Below are 21,046 nucleotides of genomic sequence, written 5' to 3' on the forward strand. Positions count from 1 at the left end.
TAAGTTGACTTTACTTTTAAAAAGTTAGTAAACTGTTGTTTTTAAAGCGATTAGTTGACTTTACTTAAAAAAGTGAGTAAAACTGTTGTTTTTGAAGCGATTAGTTGACTTTACTTTAAAAAAGTGAGTAAATCCGTTGTTTTAAAAGCAATTAGTTGACTTTTCTTTTAAACAGTCAGTAAAACTGTTGTTTTTAAAGTGATTAGTTGACTTTACTTTTAAAAAGTGAGTAAAACTGTTGTTTTTAAAGCAATTAGTTGACTTTTCTTTAAACAGTCAGTAAAACTGTTGTTTTTAAAGTGATTAGTTGACTTTACTTTTAAAAAGGGAGCAAAACTGTTGTTTTCAAAAGCAATTAGTTGACTTTACTTTTAAAAAGTGAGTAAAACTGTTATTTTTTAAGTGATAAGTTGACTTTACTTTTAAAAAGTTAGTAAACTGTTGTTTTTAAAGCGATTAGTTGACTTTACTTAAAAAAGTGAGTAAAACTGTTGTCTTTAAAGCGATTAGCTGACTTTACTTTTAAAAAGTGAGTAAATCTGTTGTTTTTAAAGTGATTAGTTGACTTTACTTTTAAAAAGTGAGTAAAACTGTTGTTTTAAAAGCAATTAGTTGACTTTTCTTTTAAACAGTCAGTAAATCTGTTGTTTTTAAAGTGATTAGTTGACTTTACTTTTAAAAAGTGAGTAAAACTGTTGTTTTAAAAGCAATTAGTTGACTTTTCTTTTAAACAGTCAGTAAAACTGTTGTCTTTAAAGCGATTAGTTGACTTTACTTTTAAAAAGTGAGTAAATCTGTTGTTTTTAAAGTGATTAGTTGACTTTACTTTTAAAAAGTGAGTAAAACTGTTGTCTTTAAAGCGATTAGTTGACTTTTCTTTTAAACAGTCAGTAAAACTGTTGTTTTTAAAGTGATTAGTTGACTTTACTTTTAAAAAGTGAGTAAAACTGTTGTTTTAAAAGCAATTAGTTGACTTTTCTTTTAAACAGTCAGTAAAACTGTTGTTTTTAAAGTGATTAGTTGACTTTACTTTTAAAAAGGGAGTAAATCTGTTGTTTTCAAAAGCAATTAGTTGACTACTTTTAAAAAGTGAGTAAAACTGTTATTTTTTAAGTGATAAGTTGACTTTACTTTTAAAAAGTGAGTAAACTGTTGTTTTTAAAGCGATTAGTTGACTTTACTTAAAAAAGTGAGTAAAACTGTTGTCTTTAAAGCGATTAGTTGACTTTACTTTATAAAAGTGAGTAAATCTGTTGTTTTTAAAGCGATTAGTTGACTTTACTTTAAAAAAGTGAGTAAATCCGTTGTTTTAAAAGCAATTAGTTGACTTTTCGTTTAAACAGTCAGTAAAACTGTTGTTTTTAAAGTGATTAGTTGACTTTACTTTTAAAAAGTGAGTAAAACTGTTGTTTTTAAAGTGATTAGTTGACTTTACTTTTAAAAAGTGAGTAAAACTGTTGTTTTAAAAGCAATTAGTTGACTTTTCTTTTAAACAGTCAGTAAAACTGTTGTTTTTAAAGTGATTAGTTGACTTTACTTTTAAAAAGGGAGTAAATCTGTTGTTTTCAAAAGCAATTAGTTGACTTTACTTAAAAAAGTGAGTAAAACTGTTATTTTTTAAGTGATAAGTTGACTTTACTTTTAAAAAGTGAGTAAACTGTTGTTTTTAAAGCGATTAGTTGACTTTACTTAAAAAAGTGAGTAAAACTGTTGTCTTTAAAGCGATTAGTTGACTTTACTTTTAAAAAGTGAGTAAATCTGTTGTTTTTAAAGCGATTAGTTGACTTTACTTTAAAAAAGTGAGTAAATCCGTTGTTTTGAAAGCAATTAGTTGACTTTACTTTTAAAAAGTGAGTAAAACTGTTATTTTTTAAGTGATAAGTTGACTTTACTTTTAAAAAGTGAGTAAACTGTTGTTTTTAAAGCGATTAGTTGACTTTACTTAAAAAGTGAGTAAAACTGTTGTTTTTAAAGCGATTAGTTGACTTTACTTTTAAAAAGGGAGTAAATCTGTTATTTTTAATTGATTAGTTGACTTTACTTTTAAAAAGGGAGTAAAACTGTTGTTTTTAGTTGACTTTACTTTTAAAAAGTGAGTAAATCTGTTGTTTTTAAAGCTATTAGTTGACTTTACTTTTAAAAAGGGAGTAAATCTGTTGTTTTTAAAGCGATTAGTTGACTTTACTTTAAAAAAGTGAGTAAATCTGTTGTTTTAAAAGCAATTAGTTGACTTCACTTTTAAAAAGGGAGTAAATCTGTTATTTTTAAGTGATTAGTTGACTTTACTTTTAAAAAGGGAGTAAAACTGTTGTTTTTAGTTGACTTTACTTTTAAAAAGTGAGTAAATCTGTTGTTTTTACAGTGGTTAGTTGACTTTACTTAAAAAAGGGAGTAAATCTGTTATTTTTTTTAAGTGATTAGTTGACTACTTTTAAACAGTGAGTAAATCTGTTGTTTTAAAAGCAATTGGTTGACTTTACTTTTAAACAGTCAGTAAAACTGTTGTTTTTAAAGCAATTAGTTGACTTTTCTTTTAAACAGTGAGTAAAACTGTTGTTTTTAAAGCAATTAGTTGACTTTAATTTAAAAATGTGATTAAATCTGTTGTTTTAAAAGCAATTAGTTGACTTTACTTTTAAAAAGTGAGTAAAACTGTTGTTTTTAAAGCGATTAGTTGACTTAACTTAAAAAAGGAAGTAAAACTGTTGTTTTTAAAGCGATTAGTTGACTTTACTTTTAAAAAGGAAGTAAAACTGTTGTTTTTAAAGCGATTAGTTGACTTTACTTAAAAAAGGAAGTAAAACTGTTGTTTTTAAAGCGATAAGTTGACTTTACTTAAAAAAGTGAGTTAATCTGTTGTTTTAAAAGCAATTAGTTGACTTTACTTTTAAAAAGTAAAACCTTTTATTTTTCAAGCGATTAGTTTACTTTTAAACAGTGAATAAAACTGTTGTGTTTAAGCGATTAGTTGACCTTACTTTTAAAAAGTGAGTAAAACTGTTTTTAAAGTGCTTAGATGACTTCTTAAAAAAAAAAATCTGTTGTTTTCATTCATTAATTTTCCTTCGGCTTAGGCCCTTTATTCATCAGAGGTCGCCACCGCGGATTTAACCACCAACTTATTCACCATATGTTTCACACAGCAGATTCGTTTCCAGCTGCAATCCAGTATTGGGAAACAACCTCTCATTCACACTCACTCATACACTACGGCCAATTAAGTTTATTCATTTCACATATGTCGCATGTCTTTGGACTGTGGGGGAAACTGGAGCACCCGGAGGAAACCCACATGATTTTTTTTTTACATTTAGCAGCTGATCATAATTTTTTAACCTTTAACATCCCACATAAAGACACTATAACGTTTTGAATCTGTAGAACAGTGCTTAAATTAATATGCTGTGGTAACTCTATAGTTACTAATAATAATGCAACAACTACAGTTGTAATACTTTTCTACAATATATTGTACTACCACAGTGGTAAAACTAATTTACACTACAGTAATACAGTTTATAAGTTCACTAAAGTTGATAATAGATGCTGTAGCATTAACAAACAGTGTTGTAAATGAGAGTCTGGATGCAGACCTGGTGCAGTGCAATCTGAGCTGCATCCAATGCTTTTTAATGCGCTCACCTAACCCCACCCCTAACCCGTGACGTCATTGTGTGCATTGAGTGCATTGTGTCTGACATTGCATCTCAGCTTGCACCATAAAGGCTGCATCCAGATACTATTGTTGTAAATACTACAATATACAGTGAAATACACAATATTATGATGGTTCAAAAATACTATAGTATTTACCGTAAACTATAGTATTTTTTCATATGGGATTGATGATTTTCTAAACTTTTCTCTTATATTTAATGTAACCTTTAAGAACCACACTTTTTTTGTGAATTCATTAGCCTATAGTTTGTATACCACACTCTCAGAAATAAATGGGACAGTGTTGTACTAACCCCTGTTGCTGGGGCAGTACTTTTTTTAGAACAGAATTGTACTTTAAGACAAAGAAACAAATCGTCACCTTAGGATTATAAGGTTCTATCTGACAAAATTGTTGAAATTGAGTTATTGACATATTCCTATTAAATGACAACTTATTTACATCTTTAGAATGTTTTTTTAAAACGTGTATACATTTTAAGTCTTTCTATTTAAAAAAAAAATGTTACAGACATAGTGTTTGCTTTATTGAATGCAAAAACTTTGAGGCTCAATATCACAAAATCATTTAGAACGCAGAACCTTATAATTCCAAGGTGACGAAATGTGTACCATTGCAGTTTGTACCTTTAAGGACATGATTTGTACCATGGAAAACTAAAATGTACCATTGTTTTTTAAAATCTGCAGAAACAATATTGTACCTAAATCAAAGGTACAAATCTAGTCCATGAAGGTACCACTAAAGTGACAATACACTTTGTACAACAGCAGGGGCGGACTGGGACTAAAAAATCAGCCCTGGCACTGTAGCCACACCAGCCCACATTACCACACCGACACAGCCCCACCCAAGGACACGCACATTCACTACTTATATTGGTGTACAGATGTTAAAATTATGTAAGCAGTACCTATTTAAGAGATATTTAAACATTTAATGTATGTAACTGGAACAAAAGCAACCCATTTGTATATGCAATCATGTCATTCATTTTCTTTTCGGCTTAGTCCCTTTATTAATCTGGAAACCGTCAGCTTATCCAGCATATGTTTTACACAGCGGATGCCCTTAAAGCCGCAACCCATTATACTGGGTTACCCAATTCACAATTGGCCTACCCAATTCACCTATAGCATGTGTTTGGACTTGTGAAGGAAACCAGAAGGAAATCCACGCGAACATGCAAACTCCACACAGAAACACCAACTGACCCAGATGAGGCTCAAACCAGCGACTTTCTTGCTCTGAGGCGTCAGCACTACCTATTGCGCCATCACACTGACCCCTTTCGAGACTAGTTCAGTAAATTTTATGTATTTGGCTGGCAATGTCTTACTTAACTGCCTTTCCCTTTTCTTTTTTTTTTGCACTTACTGTTTGTTTGACATTCTTGCCAGATTTTGATTACATCTGAGTAGCCTCAGATTGGGTCGGCCCATCTCGAAACCAGCCGGTTGTTGCCAATTGGGCCAATGCTTAACATTTACTATTATTCTTACTATTATCACCATCATCATCATAATATTCACATCTTGCACAAGATAAAAGATGCCTACATTAAAAAAAAACAATACATATGAAAAAAAATAAATAAAATAGGTGACCGGCCCACATTTAAAAAATGGTCCGGCACTTCTGGCATTTGCCAGAATTGCCAGATGGCCAGTCCGCCCCTGTACAACAGTGTCAAATGAGTTCCTTCAGGAACAATTTAAAGGTATTTTGCTACAGTATATCCAAAATGTGTCAGTTTATTTTCAGTAAGTATAAAACCTCAAATACATTTTTAAACAATGTTTTTATAAAAAGTTTTTTTTGTTTGTGTGTAAATGCACATTTTCTCTTTACAATAAAAAATAAAACATACTTTAACTTAAATCAAAAGATAATTTTTTCCTAATAATTTCACACTACATCAAGTGTTACAGAAATACATTACAATGTACAATTTCAATCATTTTTTTCCTCCAAATTTCACACAAAACCTTTATAATCAATTTTTATTTAATTTACCTAATTTTAAAATAGAAATAGAATTATGTACATTTATTAAGTATTGTAACGGGATATGCACAATGTTTAATTACTTTTACAATACTAAAATGTCTTCATGAACACTTTGCAAATGCAGGACTTTTGCCAACTCGCTTGTGTAGTGAAAAACAAATGCCAAAATATCAGATATCAAAAATAAAACTATTTATCAGAAAATGCTTATCAATTGTTTATTAAATATTCCTTAAATGTTTAGTATACCTATAGTTTTGTTTTACCAGTTGTTTTGTATTATAGAACTTAATAATTAATGTTTAAGAGTTTCTTTGAACATGCCTTTTTTTCATGTTTTAAAATGAAAATTAGTCATGAAATCACTTTGCCTTTCCAGTAATATTAATGTAATTGAAATTGTAGGAGATGTTCAACATTTATGTAACTTTTTTTATGAGAACAATTGTGTACCATCATTTCAATTGTATCATATAAGGTACAGAACAGTCTAATAAGAGGTTTTTTCTGTACCATATAAGGTACAATTTTAACATAAGTACAAAACTGTTCCTTAAGGAAAGTTATTTGTACCACCGTGTACCTTTTTTTCTGAGAGTGCATGGTAGGCCTATTACTACAAACAAACAAACAAACATATAAATAAATATTACAATCTCACATGAAAAAAAAATCTATAGAAATTTATACTAAATACTATACTAATAGTAAATATTAAAGTAATTTATAGCTAAGTGTTTTTTAAATGTTTTTGTTTTGATGCTGGTTTTTGGGTTCATGCTGGTCCTGAACGGCAAGAGACATGTGTAAACCAAAAAAGGCTTTCCAACGTCATTTTTTAAAAAGTTCAAAATGATCATTTATTTTACAAGCTAATCATGTAACATGTTAATATATTGCAGTTATTAGGTAGGTCTGTCTATTGTAATGCAATTATGCTTACTTATTTACCTGTCAAGGCAAATGAACTAGAAGTTTCACACAAATACTTCTGCATTGCAAAATGTATTTTTAGAAGTTTTTAGAAATTAGTCTACATGAGCGATTTATGCATATGTAACCAGCTACTATAATGTTTCTGTTGTATAATCATCTTTCTTTCTTTCTTTCTTTCTCTGTCGTGTTTTTCTTATGTATTCAGTTGGAGGTTTGGGCGAAAAATAATTTTTGTTGTATTATCTTCTTTCTTTCTTTCTTTGTCTTTCTCTGTAGTGTTTTTTCATCCGTATTCAGTTGGAGGTTTCGGTAAAAAATAATTTTTGTTGTATAATCTTCTTTCTTTCTTTCTTTCTTTCTTTCTTTCTTTCTTTCTTTCTTTCTTTCTTTCTTTCTTTCTTTCTTTCTTTTTTCAGTTGCAGGTTTCGGTGAATGTATTAACTTAGATTTGCTTCCATCTAGTGGAGTGATAGGCCATAACAAGCGTTCCACTTTCGTTTATGATTTCTTGCTATCTGTTTATAATGTTTCATTGCCATATTTTTTAATTATTATTTTTCACTATTGTAATTTTTTTTAAGTAGCCTGGATTTCAAGTACAGCTTTTTCCTTTGCTTATTTGATCATCATGCCATGACTTTATATTAGAGAAGGTCACGACGGACTGGTGGTTTGGAGGCGTGTACGCCTGCGCGCTCCCGCCGTGCGTGTGAATTTCCTTCTTGTCACTCACATGTGTTTTAGAGCGATAGAGAAACTGTTCAACAGTCGTTAGGTTAGACGTAGGAAGAGGAAGACAAATGAAAATGCACTTTTCAACGGTGGTTATATTAACAGGTATGTTTGTTCCTTCTCAATCATTATAGTATGTTTAGTTAACTAGAAATTATTATTAATATTAAGGCATACACTTGTGTTATACACTTAATAATTTGATGTACTTTTAAAATGAATTGCAGTTATTATGAAGTATGTGAATGTGGTATGGTGTAACGAACACTTTAGGCTGATTATTAAATATTAAGCTATCAATATCCAATGATAACTTTGACCACGGTGTACAGTAAGTGTAGCGTCTGAGTGTTTCTTCATCTTTATAATGTGAACTAAAAGTGGTATAAATAAAGGAGGAAATTAATTTAAACTTAACCACGGAGCTTTAATGTATTTAATTGTGTTTCATGTTTCAGTTTTATATAACACACCGTGTTTATTGTAGATTTTCATATTTGAAGATAATACTACCTGTATCACACGTATTTACTGTTTGTAAGTTAATGCCTGTTGTGGCGTTTTGGCTGTTTTGTGTGACATCAAGGTTGGATGATAATTGGATGCAGCACAACTGATGCTCCACCAACTACAGCTACAACTACAGATGCTACAGCAGTTAAAGATTCACCGGCTACAACATCACTTTTAGCTACTACAGGTTCTCCAGTAACCGTAACATCAGGTGGTGCCACTGAGGAACAAAAAACAACTGCTTCTCCAACAATTTTGACCAATACAAGTGAAACAACAACCCCACTCACAATACTTAGTTCCACCTCCAGCCAATCTACAATGGATCAGGCAACTTCTAGTGTTAATGCCAATACTCCAACAACGGAGCTCCCTTTAATTTCCACCTTGAGTGAATCTACAACAGATCAGACATCCTCTACTGATAATCCTAATTCTCCAACAACTTTAATTTCCACCTCAAGTGCTACAAACAACTCTACAACTAATCAAACAACCCCTAGTTTTAATGCTACTACTCCAGCAACTGAGATCACCAGCGTAGCTCACAACGTGACTGAAGAATTGACCACAGTCACATCAGGTTTGATGACTGAAAGTGAACAAACAACATCCTCTTCAGAGAGTCATACTACTTCAGAAAAAACAACTATAGGCAGTACAAAACCGGTTACTACTAGTACCAAAAGTACAACTACGATAAATACCACAACGAGTAAACCAGTGCTCTCTTCTACAACATTAGTAACGTCAACTACAAAACCATTAACAGCCACGACTCCAAACCAGAATACTGTTGAGCAAAATAAGAAGGACCCAGCTGCCCTGAGCTCAGGTATGTTATATTATTATTATTATTATTATTATTATTATTATTATTATTATTATTATTACTATTACTATTATTATTATTATAATGGCATGTTTTGGTTTTCTGACTTTCTCTTGTAGACTTTTTGTAGGTCAAGGGTGTGTAATTTATTTCCTTATGAGACTTTATCTATAGTTTCACATGCTGTTCATAAATTGCGTCAGTTCTGGTAAACAGCCTCAGGTTGAGGTTAACAATTTCACAATTTTTTTGGTGTTTTCAAAATGTGGTCAAAGGTGAGATTTTAGTTTAGAATTTATTTAACAGGGTATCTGGGGGGGCGGTGGGTCTTAAAAAGTCTTAAAATGTCTTAAATTTCAAAAACATTATTTTAGGCCTTAAAAATTCTTAAATTCACTGAAATATTGTGTTCTATGGTATAAATATTTTTAAAAAGGTCTTAATTTTTCTCTGTCAAAGTAAAGTTGCGCAATCGGGCCGACATCCATCCAATACCCAACAATCTATCTTAAGAAAATCAGGGAAAGAAAACTGAAAACAATTACAATTCCTCATGATAATAACAGAGCAATTTATCCCTTTACGTTATCTTCCATTCATACAAAAACTATTTATTTAGGCGAGTAGACATAATATGTATAAATAGACATGAAACTTAAGGCTTTATAACAGAAATGCATTAGGTTGAATAGAAGTTATACTCAATCAATTTGGAATAAAATTGATTATTTATGTAATTGCCTCCACAATACATATATTTTTATCAATGTTAAACATGTCATAAAAAAATAAATAAGCAAATAATATATATATATATATATATACATACAGTACAGAGCAAAAGTTCTTTCATTTAAAGAGTTTTCTTTATTTTCATGACTATGAAAATTGTAGATTCACAGTGAAGGCATCAAAACTATGATTTTAACACACGTGGAATTATATTCATAACTAAAAAAGTGTGGAACAGCTGAAAATTTGTCATTCTAGGTTCTTCAAAGTAGCTACGTATTGCTTCGATTACTGCTTTGCACACTCTTGTCATTCTCTTGATGAGCTTTAAGAGTTAGTCACCTGAAATGGTCTTCCAACAGTCTTGAAGGAGTTCCCAGAGATGCTTAGCCCTTGTTGGCTCTTTTGCCTTTACTCTGCGGTCCAGCTCACCCCAATCTATCTCGATTTGGTTCAGATCCAGTGACTGTGGAGGCCAGGTCATCTGGCGCAGCACCCCATCACTGTCCTTCTTGGTCAAATAGCCCTTACACAGCCTGGAGGTGTGTTTGGGGTCATTGTTCTGTTGAAAAATAAATGATGGTACAACCAAACACAAACCGGATAGAATAGCATGTTGCTGCAAGATGCTGTGGTAGCCATGCTGGTTCAGTATGCCTTCAATTTTGAATAAATCCCCAACAGTGTGACCAGCAAAGCACCCCCACACCATCACACCTCCTTCTCCATGCTTCACAGTGAGAACCAGGCATGTAGAATCCATCCGTTCACCTTTTCTGCATCACACAAAGACACGGTGGTTGGAACCAAATATTTCAAATTTGGACTCATCATACAAAAGCACAGATTTCCACTGGTCTAATGTCCGTCTCTTGTGTTCTTTTGCCCAAACAAGTCTCTTCTGCTTGTTGCCTGTCCTTAACAGTGGTTTCCTAGCAGATATTCAACTATGAAGGCCTGATTCACAGTCTCCTCTTAACAGTTGTTCTTGAAATGTGTCTGCTGCTAGAACTCTGTGTGGCATTGACCTGTGCTGTAATCTGAGCTGCTGTTAACCTGCGATTTCTGAGGCTGGTGACTCAGACGAACTTATCCTCCGCAGCAGAGGTTCCTTTCCTGGGGCAGTCCGCATGTATGCCAATTTCTTTGTATCGCTTTGTAAAAAAAAAACGTTTCAGGTGACAACCTCTTGAAGCTGATCAAGCTCAGAATGCCAAGAGTGTGCAAAGCAGTAATCAAAGCAAAAAGTGGCAACTTTGAAGAACTTAGAATATTTTCTAAGTTACATATTTTCTATATTACATATTTTCAGTTGTTTCACACTTCTGTGTATAATTACACATGTGTTAATTCATAGGTTTGATTCATTCAGTGTGAATCTACAATTTTCAAAGTCATGAAAAAAACTCTTCGAATAAGAAGGTGTGTCCAAACTTTTGGTCTGTACCATGTATATATAAACATATACATATAATGTTGAAAATAATGTAGTGGGTTTTCTTGTTTTGACACTAATTACATTAGATTTTTTTTTGTGGCAAGCATTAGAAATAATCATAAGTGTTTAGCCCTAAGTGTAAAATTTCATTCATGATAGTATTAAAAGGGTCTTAAAAAGTCTTAAATTTGACTTGAAGAAACCTGCAGAAACCCTGATAAAGCCATTTGCCTAAAATGTGCATTTATATTTTCTTATAGGAATAGTTCACTCCAGAAAATATGGTATTTATTTTATTCCTGACAAAAGAAATGATGTGTTTAATCAGGATTACAATACAAAATCAATAAATCAAGATCTGTCTACATCACCATACCCTTTACAGGAATTTACCAGCAGTAACCTTATAAATGACTAAGCAAAGCAAACATTAAACTACAACTGTATACTGTACAATTATACTGAGTCACTATTGTGTAATGTATCAGCTGTCAATAACTTCAAACACAAACAACCCTTTTATGAAATACTATTTATACTGAACAATATTTAACCAACAGTTATATAAAGATGCTAAGCAAATTAGTAAAACAAGTCAGAAATTTCATATGCACTATCTGACAAAAGTCTTGTCGTTGATCGTATTATTTGTTGTAGTTGCAACAAATAATAACTTGACTTCTAGTTCATCATTTAGAAAAGTGGCAGAAGGTTCATTTTTCCCAATCATCATAAACACCATAGAAGACCTATTGGAGCCTGTATGGACCCAAGATTCTCAGAGAAATCAGTCAAGTTTGATGAAGGAAAAGTCATGGTTTGGGGTTATATTCTATAGGGGGCGTGCAAGAGATCTGCATTGTGTGTTGCAACATCAACAGCCTGACGTATCAGGACATTTGTGCTGCCCATTACTTTACAAACCACAGGAGAGGGCAAATTCTTTAGCAGGATAGCGCTCCTTCTCATACTTATGCCTCCACATCAAAGTTCCTGAAAGAAAAGATGATCAAAGTTCTCCAGGATTGGCCAGCCCAGTCACCAGATATGAACATTATTGAGCATGTCTGGGGTAAGATGAAGGAGTAGGCAATGAAGATAAATTTACAGAATATTGATGAACTCTGAATCCTGCAAGAATGCTTTCTTCGCCATTACAGATGACTTTAGTAATAAGTTATTTGAGTCATTGCAGAGAGGTATTGATGCTGTCCTCCAAGCTTATGGGAGTCATCGACAATATTAATTCTTTTCCACTGCAGCATGACTTTACATTCTATACTGTACATTATTTCTGTTAGGTGACAAGACTTATTCTAAGCAAAATACTTATATTTATTTTGGTAAAGTAAGTGTAATCTACCACTTTTGATACCGAACGATCAACTAGAAGTCAAGTTAATATTTGTTGTTCCTAAAACTAGGATAGGTAAGAGACTTTTGTCAGGTAGTGTAATGTTCAACTTATATAACGTTCAAAAATGTAACACTGCCCTTAGTTCAATACGTTTACTCTGGAACCAATTACATATGATTGAGACTAAACGTTGGCATTAGATATACCCAAAACATGAAATATTTATTGTTTAACCACATTTAATGTTTAATCTTTACACATCTTAGCCACCGGTAGTTTCCACAAAAACAGTGTCCGTGGTAAGGGTGCTAAAAATAAGAGAGATCATTAAAAAATGCATTTAAATTTCTTTGTTCAGTACTGCCCTGAAGATATATTTAAATTTCTTGATTTATTCAAACAGTTAACATTTTGTGTAGATAATACAAAATAAGAAAAATTTCAAAATAAAATTAAAAAAACAATATTTACATTGTTAAATTCATAAATGTTGATCAAGATCAGAAAAACAGTGTTAAAGTGTTTTTTAAGGAGCAGGATTTGTTATTTTGCAAAAACTACTGAACGGACAGTGTTGAAAGTTAATATTTAAAACATAATCTTAGTGACCAAACCATTAACAGCTCGCTAAGCTTTTAATATAAAGATTACATTTTTCTTAACCCATTTCATAGCCCTGTATGAATTTGCACTTTGTACAGCTTGGTGTACAAAGTAAAATGAAGTTTACCTAGAACATACTGAAAAATTAATGGCTTCAAAGACATTTGGCCACTTAAAAGCCACACTTAAAAAGTTTGAATGTCATCGCAATGAGTAGCAAAACAAGTTTCATCTGCAAACAAACAAAAATCAAAAATTGCAACAAAATTTATGATCTATTTTTTTTTTTTTTATTGTTACAAAATGTAAGATGTTTTCTTTAAAAATCAATGAACTTCACTGTCTGATTGTCTGATTGCTATATGATAGAAAGTGGGTCTCAGAATGTAAAAGCGCGGCATTAAATTCCCAATTCCATTGCCATGTCTTTAAAATATGAAATTTACCACAGTATTTTCAATGGAGTTTCATCGCTTGCCTGCTGCTCCTGACGGCGCTTGCGTTTAAACAGCTTTTCATCTTGTTTTACGCCTGATCAACTAAATGAATGTCTATTTAACTGATTATATTTTAATTACACTACAACATCGATGCTGTAAAAGGAACCATATGGAATTGAAAATAGTCACGTTAACCTTTTACCAGAAGTTTAGTAGGAATAAAAACTCAAACACGTCAACATAGTGAAATAAACATCTGCAGCAGATTTTTTTTTCATTATTTGTTTTCAGGAAGTGTCGCTGCTATCGTAATTGGCTTCCTCGCCATCGTACTAATCTTACTTGTTGGGGCGTATTACTTTAAAATGAGGTGAGTCAACTGCTGGTGTTGTTATTTGTGTTGTGAATCTTAATGTTGATTATATTTCAAATTTCATAAATACAGTCAAGCCCAAAATGATTCATACCCCTGGCAAATTCTGACCTAAAATTACGTTTATTCAACAAGCAAGTTTCTTTTGTTGGCAATGACACAAAAAGATTTATTTTTTTGCTGTTTCTCAACTTTTATTTACATTTGAACACAAACTTTGTTTAAATGTTCGAACTTACCAAGGGTGTGAATAATTTCGGACTTGACTGTATGTGTCTAGGCAATTTGTAATATTTAGGTAATATTGTATACAATAATAATATGAGAAGAAGAATATAATTGATAATATGTGTTTATGAAATAGATGCCATTTATATTCTGATAAACTGATTGAAATATGAAGTAAAGTAATATATATTATAATATATATGTTTAATTCGATTTCTGTTTAGTTCGATTATGACTTTATTTGGATTAAGGTAATCAAAAATCATCTATGTTTCTTACATTTTTTACAAGTCCTTAATTTGTTACATAATTTAAATATTTTAATGTCAATAATTATATTGAAATTACTTTGACAAAAAAACTAAGTAGAACAATGACAATTTGTACATTACAAAAGTTTAGGATGGGATATTTTTAAAAGAGAAGTATATTATTTTAATAAAAGCAGTAAAAGAACTATTTCAGTGTTTGCATAAGAGTACGATTCTAAAAAAGTTGACTAAAACAATGTATATAAAAAAGTGTATAATAATAATGATGATTTTTTTTAAATATTAGAGTGAATATATAGCAAACTTTATGATTTAAGCAGTTGTATTATTTAATAATAATATGTAGGTTAATTTATTAGCTTTGGCTTTTTAACAGGTTGCTAATATCAGACTTGTTTGTGTGTTGCAGACGTTCCTCTTATGGACGTCTGTTGGATGATGGTGAACACGGCTCTGTGGGGAATTTTCTGAACCCAATGTTTGATGGCTAAATGAGGAAGTGCTTCCTTTCTGAAGAACAACCTACACCTCTGTGTTTAACCATGAACATGGTTACATCAGATTCTGGATTTTGGCCCCAAGATTATCGCTTAAGTCTAAACATAAATGATAAACTGACCTGAATTATCAAGAGGTTGTAAAATGTAGGCAAGACTTTCTGTAAATGAGGATTTTCTATGTAAGGCCTGTTCTTGTGGATCTTGGAATTTAATTGCATTGCAAATGCATTTGCTATTTAAAGGAATAGTTCACCCAAAAATGAAAATTACCCCATAATTTACTCACCCTAAAGCCATTTTAAGTGTATATGACTTTTTTTCTGTCAGACAAACGAAGTCAGAGTACTTTTCAATTTAATTTGGGCTCTTTCATGCCTTATAATGGTGTTGGACAGTGGCTTTTATTTTGAAGTTAAACTAACCCATACGTGTCAAAAGGCTAACATATGTAAATCAATGTTTTTGTAACAAAAATATCACATTTTAAAACTTACCAAATATATGCACAAAAACACACAAAAAAAGTAAATTTTCGACTTAAAGAATTTTTCCATTTAAAAATAGCACCTTCATTGGACTCCAAGTAATGTATATCTTTTTTAACTGAAATATCTTGCCACTTAAAGTTATTAACTCACTATTCTGAGAAAAGCTCAATTTGTGAATGACTTGAAATATTAGCTCTGTCATAATAACGCTCAAGAATCGAATACACATATGGCAGTGTTGATGTGATTGTATTTGGTGGAGTAGATCTGCTACACTGCTACTGCTGCTGCTGCTTAATTAATGGTGGAGAGCAAGTACTAAGACATGCTAATGCCAGTATACTCATAGACATGCAGTCTGAGAATACAAAACACTGCTGCTTCAAACAGAACAGTGGATGAGGGATCTGAAAATGTGCTACAGATTGCTGTCAAAAACAAGCTGATTGGCTACTGAGTAAACAGCCACCAATCACTTGCACTAGGTTGGAAGCAGATTGGTTAGGACCTATCAATAGAGTTTCATGATAGAACTTTGTATTTGTACAAAAGTGTCTTAGTAGTAAAATTAGTATTCTTAAAAATTAAGCATCTTAAAAGTAGGAATTACCTATTTTTTTTGTAATTGTTTATTACATTTTTAACAAACTTTAGTAGATTTCAGTATAATGGAACACTTTGTGATGTAAGGGTGTTTGTCCACCGAAGTGTTTTTCACAGTGCAGAAACACGAGCATTGTTCTAAAAAAACATATTTTTGCAGCTCAGTGTCTTTTCAGTCGGTTACTGTTGGCCCATTTCCACTGTGTGGTACAGTACGGGTAGGTACGGGTCAACTTTATCAGGCTTAAATTTCCACTGCTAAAAGGGTACCAATGGTACTCTTTTAATGGGTGTGGTGTACGACAGAAAGTTTCTCTTAACGTTATTCTCGCTCGAGAAAATGTCAAAGTAAAGATGTACTATTCGCATGTCATATGACTCACAAAACAGATGCTTGGGGTCACCAACCCTGTTCCTGGAGAGCTACCTTCCTGCAGATTTTAGTTGCAACCCTGACCAAACACACCTGTTTGTAATTATCAAGTGCTGCTTTATGTATTATTAATTGGTTCAGGTGTGTTTGATCAGGGTTGGGACTGAGTTCTGCAGGAAGGTAGCTCTCCAGGAACAGGGTTGGTGACCCCTGCTTTATTCACATAAACTCTTGTGTATAAATGTTCATTACTAACCTTTCTATGAACAATGAAATAGCCCACTGTAATGTCTGCAATTACATAAAATTAATAAATGAATAACAACATACAATATATGAACACACACAGCCCCTTACAGTGTCTGATATGTTACCAATTACAGAAAAACTACACCCAACATAGATTTAGTATTTATTTGGGTTCAAAAACAAAACGCAATATATAGCCCACAGTCAGAGCAAACCTCTCATCTGTATTTTTGATCTTTGCCAGCACTTGTAACTTCTTGTTAGAAAGTATTTCCGTCATTCAAGATCAAAATAGTCCAAAAGGTGATGATGATAGTTAAACTTGGCAGTTTGTTTATGGTTTAGGTTGCTGAAAGAATAATTTGCTCCTTTGTTTTTTCTGGCTTCTCCTTTATTTTTTGCGCTTTACTCTTGCATTTGTTCGTTACAGTGTAATGTCTAGGTTGTGTATTTAAAACATGGCGGTTCCTTTGTTTTCATTCTGGCTTGTTGCGCGAGCGAGTGACGTATCTCTGTAAACCAATAGCGTTCAGTTGTGGTCTAGCCCTGCCTTTTGGTACTCTTTTGTTGTGTTAGGTACCCTTTGCAAAGAATACCCAAAAAGTGGTATGGTTCACTTTTAGGTACCTTTTGACAGTATAAACGTCCATTAAAAGTGTTCTTAACCTAACCATAACGTACCATTCAGTGGAAACGGGCCATATGATACAGAGTATCTCTGCTACAAGTTGAAAGTTTTTAGCAGAATATTTGTTGACAGTTGTGTGGAATTGTCCCACCCCTTTTTCACAGTGATTGGACAGCTAGATCAAAAGTGACACTGATGGGTGCTCCATTTTTTTTGTAAAGCATAAAAGCACCGATTTAAAAAAGCGTAGTGCTATCATTGACAACAAAATCAAACAACATTCAGATCGAGAGAAAAGACACTTTGGTGGACATGCACCCTAATGTCCTGCACGTTTATTTGATTAGTTTTTTAAATGAATTGTTTTTGGGTAATCTTTTGTTTATTTATACATTTTCTCTGAAGATAAGCACAGCTTTTCATCTCATGATCATATTTTTAAATGTAAATGAACTGCAATAATAACATTAGCCATCGTGTTTTGTAAATTAAAGCCTCACACACACTTGCATTTATTATTGGTCTCTAAGATTGCCCTTATCATATAGCTTAATTACAGCTCTGCATTCAACCTCCCACTATTCATCCAAAGACAGTCTCTGTTTTAACACCAAGACATTTCTGCTGCCTTAACAATAAGATTCTTTTCCTCTTGTCATTGTAATGGCAGGGATCCACTAACGGCTAGCAATTAAGCATTTAAACAGTCAAGACTGTTATTAGAGTCTTAAAAATAAGCCATCAAATGGAGGCACATTAACAAAACATCTGGCGTTTGAGAACAGCTTCAGTCGTGCTTTGTGCATTTATTTGTGAATGTTTAAAACCACTCTTGTTTCCTAACCTAGTTTCTGTAACCTGTTAAACAGCAATCGCTGTTTCCTGTTTTTGCAAATGTTCTTGTTTCAAGAATGGCAGAAACCACAGGAACATTGTCTGAATCACTGGTCTGAAGCAGCAGAAATGAATGATTGAAAAACTGTCAGTGAATTTACCTTAATAAAATGCATTAATTTATTGTATGTATATATAATTGTAATAAATGTATTATATAATTTTTATGTCATACATGCTAAATTACACAGAATTCTTGTCAAAAAATTGAAAAAATTCTGGTGCTGTACTTTGTTGTGTTGTTCCTGTGGTAATATTTTATGCTTCTGTAAATAAATACGGTGCACATTTTCAGGTCTTAGCTTAAACACACACGCACACACTTGATATATATATATATATATATATATATATATTAGCTTATAGGTACTTTTTTGTTCAGAGATTTTCCAATTTTCATGGAAAGATCATACACCATTTAATGCTCCATCTCAGATATGACTGATCTAAATAAATCAAAAACCTGACCTCATTTTCCTGGAGGACAAACAACCATTACGTAATAAATACACACTCACATATTCAAAAAAACATTTGCTTAAACGGGACGCTGAATGCTTTATTCTGATAGGCTGACAAATATTCTGTGGAGTGTCATTTGCAAAAGGCAGTTTTTAAACAAAGCAGCTCAAATAGGCAGGTCTCGATTGTGATTTTATCTGTAAAAAAACCACTACAGTACATGGCATTTCTTACTGTGAACAATGCTACTGAAGCAGTTAAAATGAATGGAGATGCTGCTTTAGTTCACACACGCTTATTCTAATATTAATAAAATAAATTATGCTAAAGTTTGATAACAAATTTTGATGTTGGCTTGTCAAAACTACATCAATTAGCATATTGATACATTGACTGAACATGTTGCTAACATGTTTTTAGTGTTTTAGCATGATTTTGTATGTTTCTGTTATTTTGTTGTTAGGATTTGTTGTTCAGGAACAAGCATGTTTCTAGAGAGAATTAGCATGTTGCTAGCATGTTTCTGCATTAGTTAGCATGTTGACATAATGTAGCTGTTAATAGTATGTTTCTTTCCAAAGATATCATATTGTGGGAGTGAATTGTCTTGTTTAACAATGCTAAAAGAATGAAAAAGCATATGCTTTGTTTTAGGGTAGTTGCTAAGATTTGCTTTATAGCAAGATAGACTAACAAAAGTTTAAAGATCTTGAGTGGTTGTAGGTTATATGCATTTATATATTTTGTGTTGAAATAAAACAGAACCTAACAATAATTTGCTATAACATTGTTATCTGGTCATTTTAACATATAACAACAACCAAAAAATGGTTATTTAAATGGTTATATAAAAGCAATAGGAGTTTCAAGTTTAAAACTCGATTCCCGGAGGGCCGCAACTCTGTATTTTTGCTTTAACTCTAATAAAAGACCACTGATCCAACTAATCAAGGTGTTTAAGACTACTTGAGACAATTAAGCAGGTTTGAGTTGGAGGTGGTTGGAGATAAACTACACAGCTGTGGCCCTGCAGGAATGGATTTTGAGACCATTGTACTGATGTCAGTGGAATTTTGTGTTTGCAGGATTGTCCCTTGATAGTATTACCATCAAAATTCCATCACACATGAAAAGGTCTAATTGAAAATGTTAACTTTTTTATTAATATCTAAATAATTTTTCACAATATGCACAGAATCTCATTTCATTTGAACCAAATATGCACTCCATGTCAACAGTTGTTGGTGTAAAACAGCAGTTAGCAGAGGTGCTCGAGGAGCTGCCATCATGCTGATCTCATTCAGCTGTGAGTGTGCTTCAGTCTGATAATGAGAGGCTCTGTTATTAACACACAGCTGAGAGATAATTGTTCAAACTGGTTATTGAGCATCGAACTGTGTTAAAGCTCTAGCATTCTCTCCACTTCAACGGCTTCACACAATGTTTTTGGTAAATAAAGTATCCATAATACTTTGTATTAATTTTTTATGTATAATTTAATAAATCTATTAATCAATTAATTTGTTCATTCTCTGGTGGCATGTAAACTGATAAACAACACTGATCAAGGAACTCTCAAAATGTCTTGAATTGACTCTCTTCCAACCTCAATGCATTCCTTTTAATAACACCACGAGGAGGCGCCATGAGTCAACAAAACAAATTTGCAAAGAACCCTATTGTCATAAAAGTGAAATTATTGAACCTATTGCTGATGTTAGAAGAAACATTTAAGATGGCACTTCTAAGACTTTTCAAAAGTTTTGCCACTGAACCATAACTGCTTTTTCTCAAAAATCGTGTCATATCTCAAGATGGCGCCATAAATCATCAAAACATTTAGTGCTCTGCCAGTTACAATGAAACCGGGCACGCGCTACAGGTATATATGTAAGATTATTTCATTAATATGTAAAAAAAAAAAAATCACCAGAAAAGTTTGATATATTTTGTTACGTTTTCAAATGCTTTAATGCATTTTCTAATTCAGAGAAATTAGCCATTTTAACTAGTCACATGGACTGTGTCCTGTGTGGCTATGAATGCTGATGACGCCAAACACTTCCAGTTTGATTTTATAAAAAACTGAGAAACACCAAAGACACTTTTTATATGTTGTCGCATCATGCTTGTCAGTCATCAGCAATCGCTTCTGTACTTTTGCTTTACTTTGATCCTTCATATAAGTTCTGAATACTTTAATTCTACTTTTGGGCATTTAAATCCATACGTGAAAGCCAAAAAATTAAACCAATACATTTCAGTTGCACCAGTTAGATGGCTGCAGTTTGTTTTAAACCCTTTAAACTATTTATCTGTATACATTCATTCATTCATTCATTTTCTTGTCAGCTTAGTCCCTTTATTAATACGGGGTCACCACAGAGGAATGAATCGCCAATTTATACAGCAAGTTTTTACGCAGCGGATGCCCTTCCAGCCGCAACCCATCTCTGGGAAATATCTAGCTACAGTTAAAAATTATTATTATAAGTCAAAATTATTAACCCTCCAGTCATTTTTTTTTTTTTTTTTTTTGCTTTTAAATATTTCCCAAATTATCTTTAACCAGGCAAGGATTTTTTTTTACAGTATTTTAAAGTATTAATAATTTCGGAGCATTTATTCAATTCATCGGCCGCCATCAGGCTGTCTGATGAGACTAAAGAAAGTGACAGTTGACATTTAGCCACAAAATGGCAAC

At 32.4% G+C, this 21,046-nt stretch overlaps 1 protein-coding gene across 1 annotated transcript; it reads left to right on the forward strand.

Annotated features, from left to right (window-relative positions):
- Positions 1-7,391: 7,391 nt before the first annotated feature.
- Positions 7,392-18,171, forward strand: parm1 (prostate androgen-regulated mucin-like protein 1). Its single transcript, XM_087270270.1, has 5 exons — positions 7,392-7,462; positions 7,944-8,705; positions 13,564-13,642; positions 14,555-15,954; positions 16,251-18,171. Exons 1-4 carry the CDS (start codon positions 7,426-7,428, stop codon positions 14,634-14,636), a joined length of 960 nt encoding a protein of 319 aa, XP_087126396.1. The 5' UTR covers positions 7,392-7,425; the 3' UTR covers positions 14,637-15,954; positions 16,251-18,171.
- Positions 18,172-21,046: the final 2,875 nt, after the last annotated feature.

This window comes from Danio rerio, chromosome 10 (genome assembly GCF_052040795.2).
Source record: "Danio rerio strain M-AB ecotype USA chromosome 10, GRCz13ab, whole genome shotgun sequence".
In the NCBI taxonomy this organism is placed as follows: Eukaryota; Metazoa; Chordata; class Actinopteri; order Cypriniformes; family Danionidae; genus Danio; species Danio rerio.

Coding starts and splice junctions, on each gene's coding strand:
- parm1 (XM_087270270.1), top strand. CDS start 7,426: ATGAAAATGCACTTTTCAACGGTGGTTATATTAACAG. Junction 7,463..7,943: donor AACGGTGGTTATATTAACAG/GTATGTTTGTTC, acceptor TGTGACATCAAG/GTTGGATGATAATTGGATGC. Junction 8,706..13,563: donor CCCAGCTGCCCTGAGCTCAG/GTATGTTATATT, acceptor ATTTGTTTTCAG/GAAGTGTCGCTGCTATCGTA.